At 47.6% G+C, this 26,406-nt stretch overlaps 1 protein-coding gene across 1 annotated transcript in view; it reads right to left on the bottom strand.

Moving 5' to 3' along the window:
• Positions 1-10,850: 10,850 nt before the first annotated feature.
• The window catches only part of LOC142312565 (uncharacterized), a 72,067-nt gene continuing 56,511 nt past the window's right edge, over positions 10,851-26,406 (bottom strand). Inside the window, exons 14-19 of the mRNA XM_075351557.1 lie at positions 24,193-24,292; positions 20,140-20,319; positions 19,934-20,057; positions 19,600-19,667; positions 18,761-18,881; positions 10,851-13,309 (exon numbers count right to left, since the gene is read on the bottom strand). Of these exons, the coding sequence (XP_075207672.1) occupies positions 11,937-13,309; positions 18,761-18,881; positions 19,600-19,667; positions 19,934-20,057; positions 20,140-20,319; positions 24,193-24,292 (1,966 nt within the window). The 3' untranslated portion in view covers positions 10,851-11,936. The remainder of the gene's footprint in view (positions 13,310-18,760; positions 18,882-19,599; positions 19,668-19,933; positions 20,058-20,139; positions 20,320-24,192; positions 24,293-26,406) is intronic.

Genomic DNA, 26,406 nt, shown 5'->3' with positions numbered 1-26,406 from the left:
CGAGCTTACTACAGGGATATGGGAGCAGAACTGAGCTTACTACAGAGATATGGGAGGAGAACTGAGCTTACTACAGAGATATGAGATCAGAACCGAGCTTAGGGGTGCTTCACACACAGCGAGCTCGCTGCCGAGATCGCTGCTGAGTCACGCTTTTTGTGACGCAGCAGTGACCTCATTAGCGATCTCGCTGTGTGTGACACTGAGCAGCGATCTGGCCCCTGCTGCGAGATCGCTGCTCGTTACACACAGCCCTGGTTCGTTTTCTTCAAAGCCGCTCTCCTGCTGTGACACACAGATCGCTGTGTGTGACAGCAAGAGAGCGACAAATGAAGCGAGCAGGGAGCAGGAGCCGGCGTCTGACAGCTGAGGTAAGCTGTATCCAAGATAAACATCGGGTAACCAAGGTGGTTACCCGATATTTACCTTAGTTACGAGCCTCTGCAGCTCTCACGCTGCCTGTGCTGCCGGCTCCGGCTCTCTGCACATGTAGCTGCTGTACACATCGGGTTAATTAACACGATGTGTACAGCAGCTAGGAGAGCAAGGAGCCAGCGCTAAGCAGTGTGCGCGGCTCCCTGCTCTCTGCACATGTAGCTGCATTACACATCGGGTTAATTAACCCGATGTGTACTGTAGCTAGGAGAGCAAGGAGCCAGCGCTCAGTGTGCGCGGCTCCCTGCTCCCTGCTCACACTGGTAACTAATGTAAACATCGGGTAACCATACCCGATGTTTACCTTAGTTACCAGTCTCCGCAGCTTCCAGACGGCGGCTCCGTGCAAGCGCAGCATCGCTTGCACGTCGCTGCTGGCTGGGGGCTGTTCACTGGTCGCTGGTGAGATCTGCCTGTTTGACAGCTCACCAGCGACCATGTAGCGATGCAGCAGCGATCCTGACCAGGTCAGATCGCTGGTCGGATCGCTGCTGCATCGCTAAGTGTGAAGGTACCCTTACTACAGAAATAAGGGTGCAGAACTGAGCTTACTACAGAGATAAGGGAGCAGAACTGAGCTAACTACAGAGATAAGGGTGCAGAACTGAGCTTACTATAGAGATATAGGAGCAAACCGGAGCTTACTACAGAGATATGGGAACAGAACCAAGCTTACTACAGAGATATGGGAGCACAACACAATTGTACTTACTCAGTCATCTACATAGAAACCGCAACAGAACCAAGCCTCCTACATACATACGGGAACAGAACAATCTCACTGCATACACATAGTACCATAACTAAGCTTACTACTCAAATATGGCACCATAACTGAGCTTACTATATAGATATGAGAGCAAAACCATGCTTACTGCATAGATACAGTACCATAACCCAGCTAACTGCATATACAACAAACACAAAGCTTATCCTATATTTTCAATGTTAAACACGTACAGCAAACTGATCGTAACACGTACAGCAAACTGATGGTATACGGACTATACACTGATGCCATCCGTGTGCTGTACGTATTTTGCTGTACTGTACAACACAGCGTTTTGGATGCAGTGAAAACACTCTGCATCCAAAATGCTGTGAACCCTGAACGTGGTTACGTACCCTTACATACACACATACATAGATCCCCACAAAACGGACATGCAAACATACAGTACAGACACGTACACCCACACGGTGTACAGACACATACACAGATTTATTCACATGAAGCATGTACAAATTTGAAGACAATAACAAACATATAAACATACACATACATAAATAGACATACACAATCCTATACACACAGAGATACATATACTGGGGGGGCTTTTACTTTTGATGATTGAGGACAACAATTCTCTTGCCTCCTGTGTGGCCCACAGACTTGTTTGATGCTCCCCTTCGGTGGGGAGGCAGCGCATGCTGCCACCAGGAATTTTAGGGCCCCATACTGGCAATATTTTCAGGGCCTTTGAGACTTCACCCAGGTTCCACCCCAGCTCCACCTTCACCCCTCAAACCTTCTACAGTCTCACTGCCATTCTTGGAAAAACTCCACTTCCATCTTTGTCCTCCTTCTTCTGAAGTCGGCGTGCATGACACATCCTACGTCATGCACACGCACCGGCATTGAGGTCCTGCGCAGGCGCACTTTGATCTGCCCTGCGCTGATCAGATCAAAGATTTGTATTGCACCTGCGTAGGACCTCAATGCCGGCTATTGTGGATGAGGTAGGATGCGTCATGCACCCTGACTTCAGAAGAAGAAGGACAAAGATGGCCGAAAGAGGAGGCGCCGCACCCGGAGAACAGAGACACCCCTTTGACCAGTCTGCACCGCACCAACCGATTAGGTGAGTATTATAAAGTCATTTTTACATTCTACACAGCCTGGGATCTTATATACAACATGTTAGAATGCTGTATATAAGAGCCCACTGGTGGTGGCCACAGCCTATAGTCACCAAATTTGGTGACAGGTTCCCTTTAACGGCTGTTTGGCTCAGCTATGCACCGCAGTCGTCATTTTGACAGCCTGAAAAAGGCTGCATGCACTGTGTTTTTGGGTTATCAAAATAACAAGCCCTGATGGAATCATCAGCCATATGCGTATTTATATATATAATAAAGAGTATACAGGCAATATATACTGTAGATAATATAGAGGCTGCTGGCTGCATATAGACTGGGTACGGAAAGTATTCTTGTTTAATAAATTTGCAAAAATGTCTACATTTCTGTTATTTCTGTCACCATGGATGTGGGATAGGGTGCAGAGTGTACATCAATGAGAAAAGAAATGAACTTTTTTTAATTTACCACATGGCTGCAATGAAACAGAGTGAACAATTTAAAGGGGTCTGAATACTTTCCATACCCACTGAATATAATATGGGGGCTGTATATAGTGTATACACAGCACTATACTGTACACACGCATCCACACTATATATAGTATATACAGACATAATGCAGACTGTAGTGTGCTCCTGTATATACAGTATGGTGCTGTGTATGAGCCGAGAGACAGACACACACAGATTATACTTATGAGCCACGAACGGCTCCAACGCTAAAGACACAAGGTTCAGATGGAGTCCTGATGTTCAGCGGTAATTGGAGGATCCTCTCTCCTCGCGGTGACATCCTTCATCTTCCAGGACGGTCCCGTTTGTACTGCACATAGCAGCCTCTTTAGCGCATGCACAGTACAAACGTCACAATAATGAACAGAGGGCGGCCGGCAGCATCAGACGTCACTGATGATGTCACAAACAGCCAGCCCCTCTTCGGTGGCCATACTTTTAAGTAGCTGGGGCCCTGGGGCTTAATAAAGCTAAGCGCCATATTTTTTGGACTATGAGACGCTCTTTACCATAAGACACACCACAAGTTTACACAGCAGAAAATAGAAAAAAAAAACATTTTTCCTATTAAAACATCCCTGGCAGTGTAAAGGGGAGTGGTCATTATTACTAATAAATGTTCTAGGGTAGAATAGTCTTTCTGCGGAGTATATCTTATACACACACGGCTCTGCCACAGGCCTATACACACACACACACGGCTCTGCCACAGGCCTATACACACACACACACGGCTCTGCCACAGGCCTATACACACACACACACGGCTCTGCCACAGGCCTATACACACACACACACACACACACACACACATGGCTCTGCCACAGGCCTATACACACACACGGCTCTGCCACAGGCCTATACACACACACGGCTCTCTGCCACAGGCCTATACACACACACGGCTCTCTGCCACAGGCCTATACACACACACGGCTCTGCCACAGGCCTATACACACACGGCTCTGCCACAGGCCTATACACACACGGCTCTGCCACAGGCCTATACACACACACGGCTCTGCCACAGGCCTATACACACACACGGCTCTGCCACAGGGATATACACACACACTGCTCTGCCACAGGCCTATACACACACACGGCTCTGCCACAGGCCTATACACACACACGACTCTGCCACAGGCCTATACACACACACGGCTCTGCCACAGGCCTATACACACACACGGCTCTGCCACAGGCCTATACACACACACGGCTCTGCCACAGGCCTATACACACACACGGCTCTGCCACAGGCCTATACACACACACGGCTCTGCCACAGGGATATACACACACACTGCTCTGCCACAGGGATATACACACACACTGCTCTGCCACAGGGATATACACACACACGACTCTGCCACAGGCCTATACACACACACGGCTCTGCCACAGGCCTATACACACACACACGACTCTGCCACAGGGATATACACACACACTGCTCTGCCACAGGGATATACACACACACGGCTCTGCCACAGGCCTATACACACACACGGCTCTGCCACAGGCCTATACACACACACGACTCTGCCACAGGCCTATACACACACACACGGCTCTGCCACAGGCCTATACACACACACACACAGCTCTGCCACAGGCCTATACACACACACGGCTCTGCCACAGGCCTATACACACACACGGCTCTGCCACAGGCCTATACACACACACGGCTTTGCCACAAGCCTATATACACACACACGGCTCTGCCACAGGCCTATACACACACACACACGGCTCTGCCACAGGCCTATACACACACGGCTCTGCCACAGGCCTATACACACACGGCTCTGCCACAGGCCTATACACACACACGGCTCTGCCACAGGCCTATACACACACACGGCTCTGCCACAGGCCTATACACACACACGGCTTTGCCACAGGCCTATGCACACACACGGCTCTGCCACAAGCCTATATACACACACACGGCTCTGCCACAAGCCTATATACACACACACGGCTCTGCCACAGGCCTATACACACACACGGCTCTGCCACAGGCCTATACACATGCACGGCTCTGCCACAGGCCTATACACACACACGACTCTGCCACAGGCCTATACACACACACAACTCTGCCACAAGCCTATACACACACACACGGCTCTGCCACAGGCCTATACACACACGGCTCTGCCACAGGCCTATACACACACACACACACACACGGCTCTGCCACAGGCCTATACACACACGGCTCTGCCGCAGGCCTATATACACACACAGCTCTGCCGCAGGCCTATACACACACACACGGCTCTGCCACAGGCCTATACACACACACACACGGCTCTGCCACAGGTCTATACACACACACACGGCTCTGCCACAGGCCTATACACACACACACACATGGCTCTGCCACAGGCCTATACACACACACACGGCTCTGCCACAGGCCTATACACACACAAACGGCTCTGCCACAGGCCTATACACACACACGGCTCTGCCACAGGCCTATACACACACACACGGCTCTTCCACAGGCCTATACGCACACACGGCTCTGCCACAGGCCTATACACACACACACACACACACACATACGGCTCTGCCACAGGCCTATATACACACACACGGCTCTGCCACAGGCCTATACACACACACGGCTCTGCCACAGGCCTATACACACACGGCTCTGCCACAGGCCTATACACACACACACACACACACATGGCTCTGCCACAGGCCTATACACACACACACGGCTCTGCCACAGGCCTATACACACACACACGGCTCTGCCACAGGCCTATACGCACACACGCACGGCTCTGCCACAGGCCTATACACACACACACACACGGCTCTGCCGCAGGCCTATATACACACACATGGCTCTGCCGCAGGCCTATACACACACACATGGCTCTGCCGCTGGCCTATACACACACACACACGGCTCTGCCGCTGGCCTATACACACACACACACGGCTCTGCCGCAGGCCTATACACACACACACACGGCTCTGCCACAGGCCTATATACACACACACACATGGCTCTGCCACAGGCCTATATACACACACACACACGGCTCTGCCACAGGCCTATACACACACACGGCTCTGCCACAGGCCTACACACACACACGGCTCTGCCACAGGCCTACACACACACACGGCTCTGCCACAGGCCTATACACACACGGCTCTGCCACAGGCCTATACACACACACACGGCTCTGCCACAGGCCTATACACACACACGGCTCTGCCACAGGCCTATACACACACACGACTCTGCCACAGGCCTATACACACACACGGCTCTGCCACAGGCCTATACACACACGGCTCTGCCACAGGCCTATACACACACGGTTCTGCCACAGGCCTATACACACACACGGCTCTGCCACAGGCCTATATACACACACACACACGGCTGTGCCGCAGGCCTATATACACACACACGGCTCTGCCACAGGCCTATACACACACGGCTCTGCCACAGGCCTATACACACACACACATGGCTCTGCCACAGGCCTATACACACACACGTCTCTGCCGCAGGCCTATACACACACACACGGCTCTGCCATAGGCCTATACACACACACGGCTCTGCCACAGGCCTATACGCACACACGACTCTGCCACAGGCCTATACACACACACACACATGGCTCTGCCACAGGCCTATACACACACACACGGCTCTGCCACAGGCCTATATACACACACACACACGGCTCTGCCACAGGCCTATATACACACACACACGTCTCTGCCACAGGCCTATACACACATACACATGGCTCTGCCACAGGCCTATACACACACACACACGGCTCTGCCACAGGCCTATACACACACACACACGGCTCTGCCACAGGCCTATACACACACACACGGCTCTGCCACAGGCCTATACACACATACACACACATGGCTCTGCCACAGGCCTACATACACACACACACACACACACACACACACACACACACACACACACACATGGGTCTGCCACAGGCCTACATACACACACACAGCTCTGCCACAGGCCTATATACACACACACAGCTCTGCCACAGGCCTATATACACACACACAGCTCTGCCACAGGCCTATACACACACACACACACACACACAGCGATATACACACACGGCTCTGCTACAGGGATTTACACACACGGCTTTGCTTCATTCAAATATAAACACACACAGCTCTACTACATGCATAAATATAAACACATTGCCCTACTATATACACCTACATACACAGCTCTAATACATGCACCTATTAACAAACACAACTTTGTTAAATGCTGCACATATAAACATACAGCCTCACAACAAGCACATTTACTTACCACACTATACATTACCTCATCTTGCAGTTTCTGATCGGTGCAGGCAGGAGAGGAGACGCTGGGAGCTGCACGGAGGCTGCAGCAGCTGAACAACAGGACCTGTCACTTCACCGGTCATGTGATAAGGCACATGACTTGAAAGGTCCTGAAATTACTCATTTCACCTACTGGAGTCCAACAGCCTCCGTTCATCTCCCAGTAGCTTCCTCCCTGCTCTGCACCGATCACAAAGGTTAGTGCAGAGCTGCAGGGGGAGGGCAGCTTTCTGTGAGCGGCCGGGTTCTTTACTTCTACTCACCAGGCGGCCCGTACACCAGGGCAGTAATGCGCTGATGGCGGCCCTGGCATGACGCCATAACACACATGGCCGCGAACAGTGAACTGCGCGCGGCCATGTCTCCTGTACTATAATGCTGCCTGCTGGCACTATCTGCACCTGTATGTGTCACTGACACATACAGGTCCAGATAGTGTCAGCCGGCAGCATTATAGTACAGGAGACACGGCCGAGCGCAGTTCACTGTGCGCGGCTATGTACATATTATAATGACATCATGCAGCAGTCGGTCGGCCTTATAACAGCAGTTGGGAGGGCGGTCCGGTGGGAAATTGCCCGCCTGTCCCCCGGGCCAGCCCGCCCCTGGCTCCAAGCCACAGACACACACACACTGAAGCGCTACAAGGAAGGCCTCCAACCCACCCGGCACGGTGAATTCCCTCATTGCTTCCAGGCTGACCGGACCACCGCCATCTTCTGGACCAGACTCCCGGGCTGTATAACAACGGCCAAGTAAAGGTAAAGGAAACTACAGCCCTGTGTTGTCCAGTTATTATCGGCATCCTCAGTCCTGCACCCAAACGTTACAATATCACAGACTACTACCAACCCCATCATCCTCCCTGGGGCCTAGCTCTACCTGTGGGGAGCTGCAACACCCAAGATGCATTAACATCAGCCCCAGGAGAGAGAGACTTTCCGCAGCGGCGACTCCAGTCATAGCTACATACCACAGGTGGCGTCACGAGACAACTACTCCCAACATCCCCATCTTTATTTACACCGACGGGACCACGGAACCGGGCTAGGCCATCGTGACATCCTTCTCCACCACCAGCCTGATGACGAGTGAAACCCTCGGACCCGTGGGCTCGTCATTATCACTAAATATCTGTGTATTATCAGGATTCTAAGCATACTATTACAAGGTAATACATATATATCATCTGGATTCAAATTGCTTAAACATTATTTATTGGTAATTGCAAACATTTCATAAATTAACTACTAATTTTTGATGTTCAAAAAGATGTGATTTGCTGACAAAACATTTCAAACATTCAAAGCACAGATATATCTACTCTCCTCAGTGTGAATTATCAGATTATTAACAAGATCTGATTTCTGGTTGAAATTTTTCCCACAATACGAACATGAAAATGGCTTCTCTCCTCTGTGACAACTCTCATGCTGATAAAGACTTAAGGCCACTTTACACACAGAGATAAATCTTTGGCAGATCTGTGGTTGCAGTGAAATCATGGACATATTGTTCCATTTGTACACGGCCACAAACCTGGCACTGATTGTCCACAATTTCACTGCAACCACAGATCTGCCAAAGATTTATCTCTGTGTGTAAAGTGGCCATTAATGGACATGTCAAACATTTCCCACATTCTGGACACGAATACAGCATCTTCCCTGTGTGACTTCCCTGATGTCTAAAGCGGGCTTCACACGCAACGACATTGCTAACGAGATGTTGTTAGGTTCACGGAATTCGTGACGCACATCCGGCCTCGTTAGTGACATCGTTGCGTGTGAAATGCACGAACGACCGTTAACGATCAAAATTACTCACCTAATCGTTGACGCGTCGTTCTAATCCCAATTATCGTTGCCGTTGCAGGACGCAGGTTGTTCGTCATTCATGCGGCAGCACACATCGCTATGTGTGACACTGCAGGAACAAGGTACAGCACCGTACCAGCGGCTGCCGGCAATGAGGAAGGAAAGAGGTGGGCGGGATGTTCGGCCCGCTCATCTCCGCCCCTCCGCCTCTATTGGGCGGCCGCTTAGTAACGCCGCTGTGACGCCGAATGAACCGCCCCCTTAGAAAGGAGGCGGTTCGCCGGTCACAGCGACGTCGCTAGGCAGGTAAGTCCGTGTGACGGGGCCTAGCGATGTTGTGCGCCACGGGCAGCAATTTGCCCGGGACGCACAACCGACGGGGGTGGGTGGTTTCACCAGCGACATTGCTAGCGTGCAAAGTAGCCTTAAGGCTATGTGCGCACACTGCATCTGGAGTGTATCTTTTCATCCTGTGGTCACAGAAAATGCATCCTTAGCTCAAACAACACATGAAAGAACACAATCGTTTTGCCGCATTTTTAAAGAAGAAAGAAAATACAATTGGATAATTGATAGATAGCTAGAATAAATAGAACATATAGAATAGATAGAAAATAAAAACAGAAATAAATAACAGAATAGCTCGAAAGAGCGATAGATAATTAAAAAAACAGCTGGCCAAGTTATGTTTTGGTAAAAAAAAAATAATGAAAAAAAAAAAAAAAAATGATGTGGGGTCCCAATTATTTTTCCTATCCAGCACAGGAACAGCAACAGTTGTGGGCTGCAACCCTCAGCTGTCTACTGTAAAAAATAGAGGGGATCCAACGCTTTTTTTTTTCTTCAATTATTTAAAAAAAAAAAAAAAAAGTGGGGTGCCCACAATTTTTTTTTTTTTTTAAAACCAGCCAGGTACAGCGGACAACTTGGGGCTTGATATTATTAAGGTGGGAAGAGCCATGGTTATTTGGCCCTTTCCAGCCTAACAATAGCAGCCCACAAGCCCCAGAAGTGGCACATCCATTAGATGTGCCAGTTCGGGGACTGGACCTGGCTCTTTCCGTTGCCCTTGTGCAGTGGCAATTGGGGTTATAAGGAGTTAATCGCAGCCCACAGCTGCCACTAAGCCCTAGATTAGTAATGGGGGCATCTATGAGACACCCCCATGACTAATCTGTAAGTGAAAGAAAATAAACACAAACACCTAAAAAATCCTTCATTTGAAATAAAAAAAAAACACCCTCTTTCACGCCTTTATTAACCCCCAAAACACCCCTGCAGGTCCGAGGTAATCCACACATGGTCCCACAACGATTCAGCTCTGCTACATCTGAAGCTCACAGCGATTGCCATAAAACATGACTGCCCGCTGTGAAGTACAGGCAATGACTGACATGAGACACTCAATCAGCGGTGACTTCACTCAAGTTAGCTGCGGCCACAGCTGAAGGTTCCCACTGTCCTCCACTTGTGACCAGAGTGAGGTCACACTTGATCGCGCAGCTCACTTCAGTCGCTGCTTGAAACTCACAGCAGGCAGTTATGTTCTATGGCCGCTCGGTGTGAATTCACATGTAGCAGTGCTGGAAGCATCGTGGGACCTCATGTGGATTATGTTGTACCTGCAGGGGTGTATTGGGGGTAATAAAGTGGCGAAACATGGTGCTTTTTTGTCTTTTATATAAAATAAAGGATTTTTTGGGTGTTTGTGTTTATTTACTTTGTTACTTTCACTTACAGATTAGTAATGGGGGGTCTCATAGACGCCTCCCATTACTAATCTAGGCCTTAGTGGCAGCTGTGGGCTGCCATTAATTCCTTATTACCCCGACTGCCACCGCACCAAGGCAATTGGGAAGAGCCAGGTAAAGTCCAGGGACTGTCACATCTAATGGATGTGGCAATTCCGGGCGCCTGCAGGCTGATATTTTTAGGCTGTGGGGTGCCCAATGACCATGAGTCTCCCCAGCCAGAGAATACCAGTTGCCAGCTGTAGGGCTTTATATTGGCTGGGTATGAAAATTGAGGGGCACTGCATGCTGTTTTTTCAAAATGATATATTTATAAAAAAAATATATAATTTATAAATTAAAAAAAAAAAAAAAGCCGCATACGGTTCCTCCTATTTTGATCTCCAGCCAAGATAAGCGCATGTCTGGGGGCTGTAGCTTTATCTGTGCTGGGTATCAAAATATGGGGGGACCCTACACCAATTTGTTTTATTTATTTTACAGTACAATATAGACCTGCCCACTGGCATCTGATTGGAAACATCAGAAACGCTGTCACTCAGCGTGGGGGCGCATCTGACTGTAACCAATCATAGATGCCGGTGGGCGGGGGAAGCAGTGCATATTCAATGAAGGTAATGAGCAGCCGTGGGAGCAGTGTGACAGTTGCGCCGGTGACTCTGTAAGTATGAAGAGCTTTCTCCTATCCATCAGGGATCAATCCCCCGCTGGCCCAGAGTCAGCGGGGGATTGATCTGCCAGTCCTCCAATGATTAGTGAGAAACTCAGGGGAAAAAAAAAAAACGCCAAAAGAATTGTCATGCAGCATCTTCAAAAACACAGCCAAAAAAAGATCCATTGTGCGAACAGCAAAATAGAAATCTCATAGACTTTACTGGTGCAAGGAAATGCATGCATTTGGAGGCATCTTTGTGACCACAAAACTTCACCAAAACCACAGTAAAAGATGCAGCATGCGCATATAGCCTAACAGAAAGTTCTCTCTGAACATGAAAATGTATTCACCTGTGTGTGATTTCTCACATGTTCAGCATAACAGGATTTATTTGTGAAACGTTTTCCACACTCTAAGAAGCAATATGGCTTCTCACCTGTGTGACTTTTCTGATGTCTAATAGATATGATTTATGTGTAAAACACTTCCCACATTCTGAAGATGAATATGGCTAGTCCCCTGTATGAATTCTCTGATGTTTAAGAAAACGTGATCTGTGATTGAAACATTTCCCACATTGTGAACATGCATACGGCTTCTCACCTGTGTGACTTTTCTGATGTCTAATAAGATCTGCTTTACTTGTAAAAGCTTTCCCACATTCTGTGCAAATATATGGCCTTTCCCCGGTGTGAATTCTCTGATGATTAACAAGATTTGCCTTCCGACTGAAACATTTCTCACATTCTAAACATGAATACGGCTTCTCTCCTGTGTGAATTCTCTGATGATTAACAAAATGTGACTTGTGTTTAAAATATTTACCACATTCTGAACATGAATATGGCATTTCCCCTGTATGAATTTTCTTATGTTTAACAAGAACAGATTTACTGCTAAAACATTTTCCACATTCTAAACATGAATACGGCTTCTCACCTGTGTGTCTTCTTTGATGTATAACAAGATCTTGTCTTGTTTTAAAACATTTGTTACATTCTGAACATGAATACAGTTTCTCTCCTGTGTGAATTCTCTGATGACTAACAAGATTTGATTTCTGTTTAAAATATTTACCACATTCTGAACATGAATATGGCTTCTCCCCTGTGTGTATTCTCTGATGTATAACAAAACTAGTGCTATTGCTAAAACATTTTCCACATTCTAAACATGAATAAGGTCTCTCCTCTGTGTGGGTTCTTAGATGAATAATAAGACCTAGTTTTGTTTTAAAACATTTTTCACATTCGGAACATGAATATGGTTTTTCACTTGTGTGGCTTTTCTGATGTCTAACAAGACATGATTTAGTTGAAAAACATTTACCACATTCTGGACATGAATATGGCTTCTCCAGTGTGTGACTTTTCTGATGTGTAACAAGATGTGATTTCTGTTTAAAATATTTACCACAGTCTGAACATGAATATGGCTTCTCACCTGTGTGAATTTTCTTATGTGTAATAAGAACAGATTTACTGCGAAAACATTTTCCACATTCTAAACATGAATACGGCTTCTCCCCTGTGTGTTTTCTTAGATGTATGACAAGACTTAGTCTTCTTTTAAAACATTTCTCACATTCGGAGCATGAATACGGTTTCTCCCCTGTGTGTATTCTCTGATGTATAACAAGATTTGCTTTGTTGTTAAAACATTTTTGACATTCTGAACATGGAAATGGCTTATTTCCTTTTAGAGTTGCTGGATATTTCATACCCCTTCTGTGAATTTTACTTTGCTTTTCAGTCTGTGATGAATCAGAAGATGATGGTAGATCTGGGACAATTGCATGTACGTCATGTGTAGCTTGCGAGTTATCAGGATTTTCTGTCTTTAAAGCAGACATCACATGTCCCTCTGCGCTCCTATTACAGTCATCTGCCAAAAATTGAATACAATTTGACTATTAACAAGAAAAAAATAAAAAATGTGTTGCAATTTTACCAACATTAGTATGTCACAAGGAAAACAAGCCCTCATACAACCCAAGCAACAGAAACTAAAAAAAATAAATAAATCTTTTTCTTTTACAAATATTAGAATTTTTCTTAGAATATAGAATGGGAGTAATAAACAATTTAATTGGAATGATTAGGGTTGAGAATCCACATTTCCCAGCTCTTTGTCTACTTGGAATAAATAAGTTGCTGTGGGGCAATCATTTTTTCATATATACATGTAATATTCCCATAGCCTGGCATAGTCGAAGAGGTTAAGAAGATATTCTGCTCTTTTACCACCCTCCCGTATTTATGTCCACATATAGTGTACACCACCGGGTATAAAGAATGTGAATATATATTAATATTTAACTTTTATTATTACCATTAAAACAAATATTAAAATGTCCCTATTCTTGATCAAGAAATCCCAATTCGTGGGATGGTAGAGGACATGCCCAGTCCTTAAAGTTAATTCCCAGTCTAATATTGGGAATATATTATCCCTGATATAATGAGGAGTGATAATATAATTAATAAGCAGCACTGTGATCATAAGACATAAATACTTCTAGATGTCAAATTAATTAGGCCGCCATGAAATACAGTGAAGGAAATAATTATTTGATCCCTTGCTCATTTTGTAAGTTTGCCCAATGACAAAGACATGAACAGTCTATAATTTTAAGGGTCGGTTAATTTTAACAGTGAGAGAGAGAATATCCAAAATAAAATCCAGAAAATCACATTGTATAAATTATATAAATATATTTGTATTTTGCAGAGAGAAATAAGTATGTGATACGTCTGGCAAACAAGACTTAATACTTGGTGGCAAAACCCTTACTGGCAATCACAGCAGTCAGACATTTTCTGTAGTTGATGAGGTTTGCGCACATGTCAGGAGGAGTTTTGTTCCACTCCTCTTAGCAGATCATCGCTAAATCATTAAGATTTTGAGGCTGACACTTGGTATCTCCGAGCTCCAGCTGCCTTCATACGTTTTCTATGGGATTAAGGTCTGGAGACTGGTTAGGCCACTCCATGACCTTAATGTGCTTTTTTTTGAGCCACTCCTTTGTTGTCTTGGCTGTATGTTTTGGGCCATTGTCGTGCTGGAAGACCCAGCCACGACCCATTTTTAATGTTCTGGCGGAGAGAAGGAGGTTGTCACTCAGGATTTTACAGTACATGGCTCCATCCATTGTCCCACTGTTGCGGTGAAGTAGTCCTGTGCCCCAAAACATAATGTTTCTACCTCCATGCTTGACAGTAGGGACGGTGTTGTTTGGGTCATAGGCAGCATTTCTATTTCTCCAAACACGGCGACTTAAGACCAAAGAGCTCAATTATTGTCTCATCTGACCACAGCACCTTCTACCAATCACTCTCAGAACCATCCAGGTGTCATTGGCAAACTTCAGATGGGCGGTCTGCACATGAGCCTTGTTCAGACGGGCCGCCTGCGCATGGGCCTCCTTCAGACGGGCCGGCTGCGCATGGTCCTCCTTCAGACGGGCCGGCTTCGCATGGGCCTCCTTCAGACGGGCCGGCTGCGCATGGGCCTCCTTCAGACGGGCCGGCTGCGCATGGGCCTCCTTCAGACGGGCCGGCTGCGCATGGGCCTCCTTCAGACGGGCCGGATGCGCATGGGCCTCCTTCAGACGGGCCGGATGCGCATGGGCCTCCTTCAGACGGGCCGGCTGCGCATGGGCCTCCTTCAGACGGGCCGGCTGCGCATGGGCCTCCTTCAGACGGGCCGGCTGCGCATGGGCCTCCTTCAGACGGGCCGGCTGCGCATGGGCCTCCTTCAGACGGGCCGGCTGCGCATGGGCCTCCTTCAGACGGGACGGCTGCGCATGGGCCTCCTTCAGACGGGACGGCTGCGCATGAGCCTTCTTGAGCAGTGGAACTTTGTGGGCACTGCAGGAGTTTAAGCCATTACGGCGTAAAGTGTTACCAATGGTTTTCTTCGTGACAGTGGTCCCAGCTGCTTTGAGATCATTAACAAGTTCCCCCGAGTAGTTTTTGGCTGATCTCTCACCTTCCTCATGATCCTGGATACCCCACGAGGTGAGATTTTGCATGTAGCCCCAGGTCGATGTCAATTGAGATTTTGTATTACTTCCATTTTCTTACTATAGCATCAGCAGTTTATCCTTCTCACCCAGTGTCTTATGGTTTTGTAGCCCATTCCAGCCTTGTGCAGGTCTATGATCTTGTTCCTGACATCCTTAGAAAGCTCTCTGGTCGCCCATGTTGTAGAGGTTAGAGTCTGACTGATTAATGGAGTCTGTGGACAGGAGTCTTTTATTCAGGGGACAATGTAAGGCTGGTTTCAGACGTCCGTGTTTAATCACTTACCAGTCACACGCATGGTTATGATCATACGTGTGTCATACGTGTATTACACGTGTGACATCCGTGTTTGCATACGTGTGACACGTACCGGGTAAAACACGTGATTCTGTAATGAAAAGATTTTCTATATTTACCTGTATCCAGCGATGCTGTCTCCGGCTCTGCTGCGTCCCGCTCCTGATCCCCGCCCATTATTTTCATTGATTATTCACTGCCTGAGGATCTGGGAGCCGGAGCATCGCGGGGACAGGATGGATACAGCACCGCCGAGGACAGCACCGACGGAGACATCGCCGGTGACAGGTGAGTATACAGCAGTTTGTGCAGTGACATCCAGGGGGTCATCAGAAGTTCCCAATGAACTCTCATGAACCCCTGGAAGTCACCATCGTGACACTCGCTGTAGGGGTGTCATCAGAGTTCATTGGGAAATCCGATGTCCTCCTGGTCGTCCCCGCACACACACTGCTGACAGATTACTCACCTGTCACTAGCGATGTCCCCAGCGATGCTGTCCTCGGCGATGCTGTCTCCAGCGCTGTCACCACGATGCCCCTGCTTTCAGCTGCTCACTGCAGTGAATAATCAATGAAAATAATGAGCGGGGGTCAGGAGCGGGACGCAGCAGAGCCGGAGACAGCATCGCTGGATACAGTTAAATATAGAAAATCTTTTTATTTAAAAACCCGTGTTTTCTCCGGTTCGTGTCACACGGATCACAACAGTGTGTGGTTCGTGTGACATCCGTGCTGCTGGAGAAAAACGGGCACGTCTCCGTGTGTGAAATAGCGGGGCCACACGGTCCGTGTGAAAACACGGCCGTGTGAGAGTACACAATAGGGTAACATGGGTACGTGTGGCATCCGTTTTAAAAACGGATGTCACAAGTACCTAAAACACGGACGTCTGAAACCAGCCTAAGGGCTGCTTCTCACTTGCGAGTTTCTCGCAGTAGAACAATGCGAGAAAAACTCGCATTGAAATCGGATACATGTTAGTCAATGATTCGGCTCACATCTGCGATTTTTTTCTCAGTCCAAATCGGACCGAGAAAAAAATCGCAGCATGCTGCTTTTTTGCGAGTTTCTCGCACCATTTGTCCCAATGATTTCCTATGGAAGGGGATTAAAAGTAGCATCACACACGCGCACCAGCGTTCACATTTGCGAGTGTGGCAGTAACTTTATTCATTAGATGAATGTGACAGCACATTCCCATAGGTTAAATGACACATGTGTAATAGCTTTTATCTAATTAAGATGTTGCATGAAACTAGCATCGCAATCGCAACACACACGCGAGCAAAAAGCATCGCACTTGCGTTGCACTCGCACCTAACGTGAACTAAAATCAGCCGAGTATTTTTCAGCCCAGTCGGACCGATTTTACTCGCATAGATGTGTTTCCACCCTAAGACATTGTCTGTAATGCAGGGAACGAGGGGATTAGGAGCGTCTGTGTCTGTAGGAGCCAGAACTCTTAATGGTTGGTAGGGGATCAAATACATATTTCTCTTTGCAAAATGCAAATAAAAAGTTATAAAATTTAAGCAATTTGATTTTCTGGATTTTATTTTGGGTATTCTAACTCTCAGTGTTAAAATTAACCGACCCTTAAAATTATAGACTGTTCATGTCTTTGTCAGTGTGCATAGAAAAAGTCTAAGATCTCTGAGTTCAGCTCATGGAAAATGGGAGAAAAAAAAAAATGTGTTCATATTTTTAGTGAATCTGGTGAAAGTGAAATCTGGTGAGAGATCTGTACCGCCCTGGGACTCAGCCGGCTGCCGAGCCGCTCGGGTCCGTGCTCGTCGGTGGGTGGCTCGAGCTCCTCCCGGACTCGGGGGTCACGTCGCTCTGAAAGGGTTTTGGTGCTACATGTAGGGATTTCGGTGGGGAGGTTCATGGCCGAGGCCATGGCGTTTAGGGATGTAAGTTCGTGACGCCACCCACGGGTTGTGGTGAATGTGGACACCACCGCTGCCGTTAACTAGGCTCCCGGGGACGATATTATGCAGCTTGGTGTTGACCCCTCCGTGGGCAGGGGGTGATGGTCCCAGGGCCCAATGGTTGTGAGGTGCGGCCAAGATGGTGTGGTGTGGTGCGCGGCCCGAGGGCACTGTTGTACTCACTATGACAGATACACCGGAGTCTCTGGTAAACCAAAAAGGATGGTGGTCGGTGCCCGCAGCCGGCTGCGCTTTGCCCCTTTCTCAGGTTGGTGGTTCCCGCCTTTCTCCTGCACCTCTTTGTAGAACTTGACTGCCTATGCTTCAGCAACGGTAGTCCGCTCCCCGGCTTAATGTGTGTCGGGGAACCCGTTTGCCCACAGGCGCTGGCCCGTGGGATCTCTCTGCCTGTGCGGTGGCTTTCTATACCCCTCGGTGGGCTGTTGCTGTCTTTCGGGTCTTGGGACGGGAAAGGACCTAAGGTCCAGACCTCAATCAGTGAATTCGACGAGGTCCAGTGGCTTCTGGACGTCGTTCTGGGTCTGAGTAGCCCTCTTGGTGCTCCGGTTTCCAGTTGGCTCCCCGGTTCGGTTCCGTCGGGCCACTACCCTGTCCCGGTCCCTTACGGTTCCACCAGCCATCTTCCCGGCTTCTGCAGGTGGCAACCACCATCTGCCTCCTTGCCACGGTACCAGGGCTATGACCCCGGCACCGGTCAGTATTGTTGCTGCAGACCTGATGCCACAGGCCTGCTGCACTTGAACTTCACTCCACTCCACTGTACTTCAAACTAACTTGAACTGACTGTTTCCTGTCTCAGGCCCTCTGGACTCCTCGGTGGGCATAGCCAACCACCTGCCTCCGCCCCCTGGTGTGACCATTGAACACAGAGAGGTGACAAGGGTTTTGTAGGTTGGCTGCTGTCACCTTATTAGGGGCTGGTGTTTGTGCAGGGGGTCTACCTGTGACTACCTGTCTAGTCCAGGGCGTCACAGATCCACTTTACCAATTTCAACATAAAACTGCTGCATCCAGTGGAGAAGAGGAATATGTTATCTGCATTCAGTGGCCACTACTCACCGGAGCCGTCATCTGTTGGAGTCTCCTTCTTACACTGCTCGTCACCACTCACATATTTCTCCTCTTCTTCCATTATGTCTGTAGTAGGACAATGGTTCAGAGCTTCATCCTGATTCACAAGCTGTGAAAGAAATATGCTAAAAAGTGACTGGATACCTGGAAACTTCACATGGAATGAATAGATGAGCAGAAAAGATCATTAAAGGGTTATTCTCCCGGAAAATAGCAAGTTATCCCCTGTCCACTGTAGATTGGCAGGGGCCCGAATGCTGGGACACCCAGCTAATACAGAAATCCTGTGAATGCAACGGTGCAGCCTGTCCTAAAAAGAGTGAAGGTGCGCATGCTCTGCTTCTGATCCAGTCTATGGGACTGATGTAAATAACTTAGCACTGTACTTCCAAATCCCACTGACAATGAATGAAGTGGAGGTTGAGCATGCGCACCTTCGCTCTTCAGGAAGTGGCTGCAAAGCCACATTCTAAGGGTCACAGAGCCCCAATCTCAAGATTAATGGAGAGACCAGTGGTCAGACCCCCAGTGATCAAGTCATTTCTTATTCCATGGACAAGGAATAACGTGTTTTGGTAACATCCCTTTAATTAGCAGGATGAACAAATCTCACATTACAGCAAAGAGCTGCACATCTGCCATATAAATCCAACCTGTCAGTTTCTTTCCCAACAGCCAGAAAAGTATGAGAAGATCCAGACCCCATGTAACGTCTGTGGTCAGCTGCCTTCTCCGCCATGTATAAATCATATAATAATGCTGGACGGCAGAACACGACCTGCACAGCCTCCTACACATCAGATCCCTACAACCTGCTCCCCACCGACCTGATGATCCTGTGACCAGTCCTGAGCTCCGGGATGTCTCTCTGGTGTCGTCTTCTTACTGGTTCTTACTATAGGAAAGAGGAAATCATTCCATTTGTTAAAAATTAAGTAATTTAGTGTTACCCGCCCATCTTTACTGTGCAGTACAGAGATAGTAGGGACCCAAAAGAGGAATTAACGGGGGTGGGGGGGTGGGGGGTTTCGTCAGTAAGTTGAATATTACTTATTTTTCATCTTTCTGAAAGTTTTTCTTCAGTGGTTTGTCAAGTTTTAAAAATTTCCCTAAACTGACCAATCCCTTTAACAGATGTGTGTATTTAGTCCTGTCTATTACCTGGTGATGTGCGGGGCGGATTCTCGTTCATCATGACGTCCTTGTACCGATCCTTGTGTCCTTCTAGATACTCCCACTCCTCCATGGAGAAATAGACGGTGATGTCCTGGCACCTTATAGGAACCTGACACATACAATGATACCGTCATCCCCCGATCCCTTCATAGCGTTACTGTATAATGTCCCAGCATTCCCAGCAGTGTCACCTCTCCAGTCAGTAGCTCAATCATCTTGTAGATGAGTTCTAGGATCTTCTGGTCATTGATGTCCTCATGTATTCGGGGGTGCGGTGGAAGCCCAGGGATTGGGCTCATGGTTTCTCCCCATCCCTCAGGCACAGGGGCCGGATAGCGCTCACTAGAGGTCTTCTTCACCACTATGTAATCCTGTGTATGGAGAGACACAGTAATAATCTCACTACAGACATTTCTATAGTTCCTCCAGTTACAATGCTGCTTAAATATTTGTGAACCCTTCAGTATTTTCCATATTTCTGCATAAATTTAACCTAGAATTACAGCACATCTGCACAGAAGTCTTAAAAATAGATAAAAAAAAAATCAAATGAAATACAGGAGTAAAAACTAGATAATTACTTACTGGAAATTAGGTTCTCCAGACCCATGACAGCACCAAGGAGAGAAGATCTGCCCCAAGGACAGGAAACCTAATAATTATATATATATCTCCCCTTTTTCTTCTGACTCCCTGTGACTTAAACAGTGTAACACAACACTAAAGAGGAACAGAAAAAATGGAAATAGAAACAGAGGAAGGGAAAATAAGGTTGCTGTCATGGGTCTGAAAAACTCAATTACCAGTAAGTAATTATCTACTTTTCCTTCCTCACGACAGCACCAAGGAAGGATTACAGAGCAATCCCTTAGGGAGGGAGCACAACCTTCAAAACTTTTCTCCCAATGGAAAGGTTATTAGCACCCCAATCCAACCTGCAGTGCCTAAAAAAGGAAGGTGAAGACCATGTGGCTGCTGTACAAATTTGTTCAAGAGAGGCTTCCGCTCTCTCCGCCCAGGATGTGGCTACAACCCTAAGGTACCATCACACTAAGCGATGCTCCAGCGATCCCACCAGCAACCTGACCTGGCAGGGATCGCTGAAGCGTCGCTACACGGGTTGCTGGTGAGCTGTCACACAGGCAGATCTCACCAGCAACCAGTGACCAGCCCCCAGCGACGCGTGGAAGCGATGCTGCGCTTGGTAACTAAGGTAAATATTGGGTAACCAACCCGATATTTACCTTGGTTATCAGCGCACACCGCTTAGCGCTGGCTCCCTGCACACCTAGCCACAGTACACATCGGGTTAATTACCCAATGTGTACTCCAGCTACGTGTGCAGAGAACAGGGAGCCAGCACTGACAGCGTGAGAGCGGCGGACGCTGCTAACGAAGGTAAATATCGGGTAACCAAGGGAAGGGCTTCTTGGTTACCCGATGTTTACCGTGGTTACCAGCGTCCGTAGAAGCCGGCTCCTGCTGCCTGCACATTCAGTTGTTGCTCTCTCGCTGTCACACACAGCGATCTGTGCTTCACAGCGGGACAGCAACAACTAAAAAATGGTCCAGGACATTCAGCAACAACCAGCGACCTCACAGCAGGGGCCAGGTTGTTGATGGATGTCACACACCGCGACATCACTAGCAACATCGCTGCTACGTCACAAAAGTTGTGCCTCAGTAGCGATGTTGCTAGCGATGTTGCTTAGCGTGACGTGGCCTCTAGTGGAGTGTGCTTTCAAGCTTTTAGCAAGGCTTAATGACTCCCTGCCATGTATGCTAATGAAATTCTGGATTTAAAACTCATCTGGCCAAAGAATAAAGAGGGACGTAGATCTCCTGAAAACGTTTTGTTGCTTCTACAGTATGTATTCAAGAAGACACCGCCTAACGTCTAGCGTGTCAAGTTCCCTTACTTTTCCATTCTGGGGTTATCACAAAATGAAAGTAGTACAATACCCTGGCAACTATGAAATTCTAAGACTACCTTAGGAAGGAACGCTGGGTCAGGCCTAAATACTACTCTATCCAAAAGGATTTTTGTAAAGGGTCAGTTAGCTTACAAAGTCTTTAGCTTCTAGATTTTTCTTAACCTTTAGATAGTTTGCCAACAGTGACTGAAAATTACACTCTGCTAAGGTCATTATTTCCCTTGCCTCTGACATGAGTTTTCTGGATCTTGTGCCTCGGTTTGGTCACGTAAGCTACAGCCGTACGGTTGTCCAACAATATGTGACCTGATAAGACATGACAACACAGTGACCTGATAAGCACGGCAGAGCTCCTAGAGGCGCTAGCTTTATGGCCACTTGTTCCTTTAGGTTTGACACAATGCCTCCTTCTACTTCCTCCTTCTACCACCTTGAAGAATCTCGCCCTCTATGTGGGCCTTACAAACGAAAGGACTTGCGTCTGTAGTGATGATCTTGGGATTCCTTATCTCTCACAGAACCCCCTGGGAGAGGTTCTCCCTGTGTTTTCACAAGGACCATGTGGAGCACACGCATGTCTGTGTGCTCCAAACAGCGACATGTCCATTTTTATCCAGCAGCACGGGTGTCACAGGGACTGTGCACTGATGTGATCCATGTGACACGGAGAAAACACAGGTCACATAACCATAAAGAATTGTTATACTTGCCTGACTCTGGTGCTGCTGTCTCTGCCTCTGCTATTGTTTTGGGTCACTCATTATGCTCATTCACTGCACTCACCGCAGGCCCAGAAGTAACAGCAGCGTCAGGGACAGCTGAGTATACAAGCTCATGCTGTCCGTGTGCTATCCGGATATCACACGGCTTGCACATGGACACCACACGGAGAACAAACACATATACACACCTACACCACTGACCGTGCAAATGGTTTGTGTTTTGCATTGACGTGTGAAAGAGGCCTAAAGTAGAGGATTGAGGTCTATATGAGAAACATTGTGTCAGGGCAAAGAAAATGCTGCATTAGAGCATAAAAACCTCCTCCCATCTGTGATGTGACGCCCTTGGACTATCAGGTCGTCACAAGGTGCTGCACTCTCTTTATCTTTAGTGCAGTATTCATATCCCTCTTGGTTCTGGGTCCCCATCTTAGAGTGCTGCCACCAACAGCAAATCAAATCCTAGATACACCCTGCACCACACCCACCAGGCACACCAGTGGGCGGCTTGAGCGGAATAGGGCCGCCCACCTAGGGGTCAGGAAGGGGAGGTGAGGAGTGTAGTAGGCAGTAGTGAAGTGGAGTAGGCAGGGAGCAGTAGCTCCCAGGAGAAGCTGACTAGGTTGCAGACGGTGGTCTGGACCTACAGGAGTCGGACCCCCGGTCGCAGGGGATTGAGGCAAGATGGACTGTCCCCACTAGCTCCAGAATCGGGGCACTAGCGCAACGAGGGGGATAGGGCGTTCCATACAAGCAGCCCACTAAAATCCCAAGCATGAGCCCTGAGAGCAGGCTCCCACACTTAGCCATAGTGGGGAGCAGGGCCCGGCAAGTTCCAGACTACTGGGCCACTACGGTGAATTTAAACTTTGTGCCAGGAGGCAGATCACGGATTACCAGGCAACACTATAGGGGACGGGACCCGGACAAGCTCCCCTTTGAGAGGCAGCGGCACCCAGAGACTTGGTTTACCCATTTGTCAGTGTCTGCTTTTTGTCTGAGTGAGTACCTGAGTGATTTCCCCGTCACGGCACCCAATAGCACCATTCAGAGTCCCGGGGCCTACCCCTACACATGGAGGGCAATGACACCTTGCTGCCACACTCCATCACCCTGGGTACTCCCAACGGCAGCGGCGGTACTCCCAGTTACCGCACACCACAGGTGGCGTCACGAACTATAACTCCCCTGTAAATATCCCCCTTGTTTACTTTAGAGTGTGGCCCCTAAGCCCCTGGGTCTGGAGACCCTCGAGCCACGAACGGACACTATCTCCGGATCCGAGCGGATCGATCCGCTGCTGGGGCGGCACAGTGACACACGGTGGCGGTAGTATCATGGCTCTATCACTCACAGACACGTCACACTGGATCATTCTCATCTAAAAAATGAAGTGAAATATTTTTTTGACTCATTTGGGGTTTTATCTACTTTTAGGACTCGTGTGAAAGTGTAATGTAGTTTTAGGTCACATTTATGCAGAGATATGGCAAATTCTGAAGGGTTCACAAACTTTCAGGCACCACTGAATGTCCATCTCTTATTCCCATAGATAATAATGTAATGTAACGTCACCAGAATCTCTCACCTCTCCAGTAATCCGGAAGAGGATCTCCAGGGTGAGGTTTATTAACCTCTCCACCATCTTGTCTCTGTCCTTATTCATCCTCGATGGGTCAATCAGGAAAAATTGTTATCAAGATCTTCAACCGGTGTCTATTCCATCAGTATAACAGCCCCAATATGGCCGCACCTTTACAGTAACAGGTTAAATCGTGATGACAGGGTCCCTTTAAAACAAAGAAAGAACAATGGAGTTACTGAGCGTTTTTCCAACTTCTCCTCAAAATAAAAGTTTTCTGCACCTAAAAATGGTGCCAATCAATAACACAAGCCCCGCAACAAAACTAACCCCCGCTCTCATACTGCGACACCCACAGAAGAGTAATAAAGTTCCGGCTCTTGGAAAACAACAATAAAAAAACAAATAAACATATAAATAAACGCCGGGTTATAAGAAATAGCTGTGAAGAGATAAACAGCCCCTGGACGGGGAATCTGCACTCACCTCCGCCACCTGCAGAGCCGCACACTGGAGAATACGCTGCTCTGTGCTTACAGGACCTGCCGTGATGTCACCATCATGTGATCAGTCACATGTGTGGGAGGAGTCAGGGGTCACATGTCCAGGAGGCTCAGCGTGTGCTGCACTGCAGTGCTGGTTGTCATGGTGCTGGATCTCACTTTCCTTCTGCTGTTCCTAGATTTCTTGTTATTTCCTCACTTATATAGCGCTATTAATTCCACATTACAGCGGTGATCACCATCTTGTATATTCCTGGTTATACGTCGTCTAATACGAGCGGCATCTTATCTGATATTCGTTAACCCCTTAAGGTGGTATTTTACCCCCTCATGACCTGGAATTACTTTTTTTTACTTTTTCATCATCATACTCTAAAAACTGTATCTTTTTTTTGGTCATATGATGAGCGCTGTTTTTTTGTTGTTGTTTGTTTTTAATATTGCTATCTTTATCTTTGAGTAATTTTGAGCCATTTTTGAGTTTTTTTTCTTGTTTTTAAAATCCGGCAGCTCCGTTTAGACGAGTGTGGAGAACTTCGCTCCTGAGCCCCTCCACACATGCGGACCCTTCCCGGGGTGTCACATCCTAGCATTATTTCCGGTGCGGTCAGTCAATATTCTGGGGTCGTCAGCGCGGGTTTATTCTTTTCTCTTTTAATATTTCCCTTTTCAGGTAAGAGAAAGCAGCGCTGAGTATGGACGGGGTCATGTAAGAGAAGACACTCGGCCGCACTTCTCCTGTTTTACCCCTTAACAGGTGTTTAATTCAGATGGAAGCAGTGACGATGAGAGGAACATTGTGTGAAAAGAAATCAAATTAAACCCATATGGTCCTTTTAGATATGCATGATTTATTCCTTCCAAAGACAATACTAAGGACCAGGGGGCACTCACTGTGAGTGGAAGAAAAGCGATTCCGACAGCTAAATAGGAAAGGGTTCTTTACAGTTAGAGCAGTCAGACTGTGGAATGCGACCACAAGAGGTAGTAATGGCAGATACTATAACAGCTTTTAAAAAAGGGCTGGATGATTTCCTCAGTAAACAACATTGTTGGTTATAAATGACTTAATGACACAATGTATAATTGGTGGAGGAAGAGTGAACTAGATGGACCTAGGTCTTTTTCAACCTATTTATTTATGTAATATGCGGATGTGGTGGACAAGGACACACCGAAAATACACTCACTTGATTTTCTTGAATCCAACTTCATAGCCAACCGTGAGTTCCTCCAATATATTCAGATAAAACATTTTGCACTATTGCTTTATGGTTCATCAGGGGTTTTTCAGCCAACTGAATTGTAAAAGCTTTCTAATAATTACTTTTCCTCAAACCGATTCTTTTAAAAAAACTTTCATATTTGGAAAAAGTTTCCATATTAAAAATCTCTTCAATTCTTCATTTGATTGTGTTTTCCAGGACGCCACATGACAGCACGGTAGGAGTTGCTCCTTTGACCTTTACAGGGACAGGAAAACGCAAGAGGTTAAAAGCCCCTCCCCATCCCCCTTTCCTCAGTGTTTTTCCTGTCCCTGTACAGGACGGATGCAAGTCTTACCGTCGGAGGTACGGGGTCCAGGCGGATCGGGGGGGCTTGCTCTCTCCTTCCTGCCGGTCAAGCAGCCCCTGGCCGACACTTCTACTGCAGAGGTCCCTCAGCCGGCTGGTGGAGCGAGATCTCCCGGCAACAAGCCGCTTCCCTCAGGTGAGGG

Source organism: Anomaloglossus baeobatrachus, chromosome 5 (genome assembly GCF_048569485.1).
Source record: "Anomaloglossus baeobatrachus isolate aAnoBae1 chromosome 5, aAnoBae1.hap1, whole genome shotgun sequence".
In the NCBI taxonomy this organism is placed as follows: Eukaryota; Metazoa; Chordata; class Amphibia; order Anura; family Aromobatidae; genus Anomaloglossus; species Anomaloglossus baeobatrachus.
Note: the sequence above shows the minus strand (reverse complement) of the source record. Positions and strands in the feature narration are given on the sequence as shown.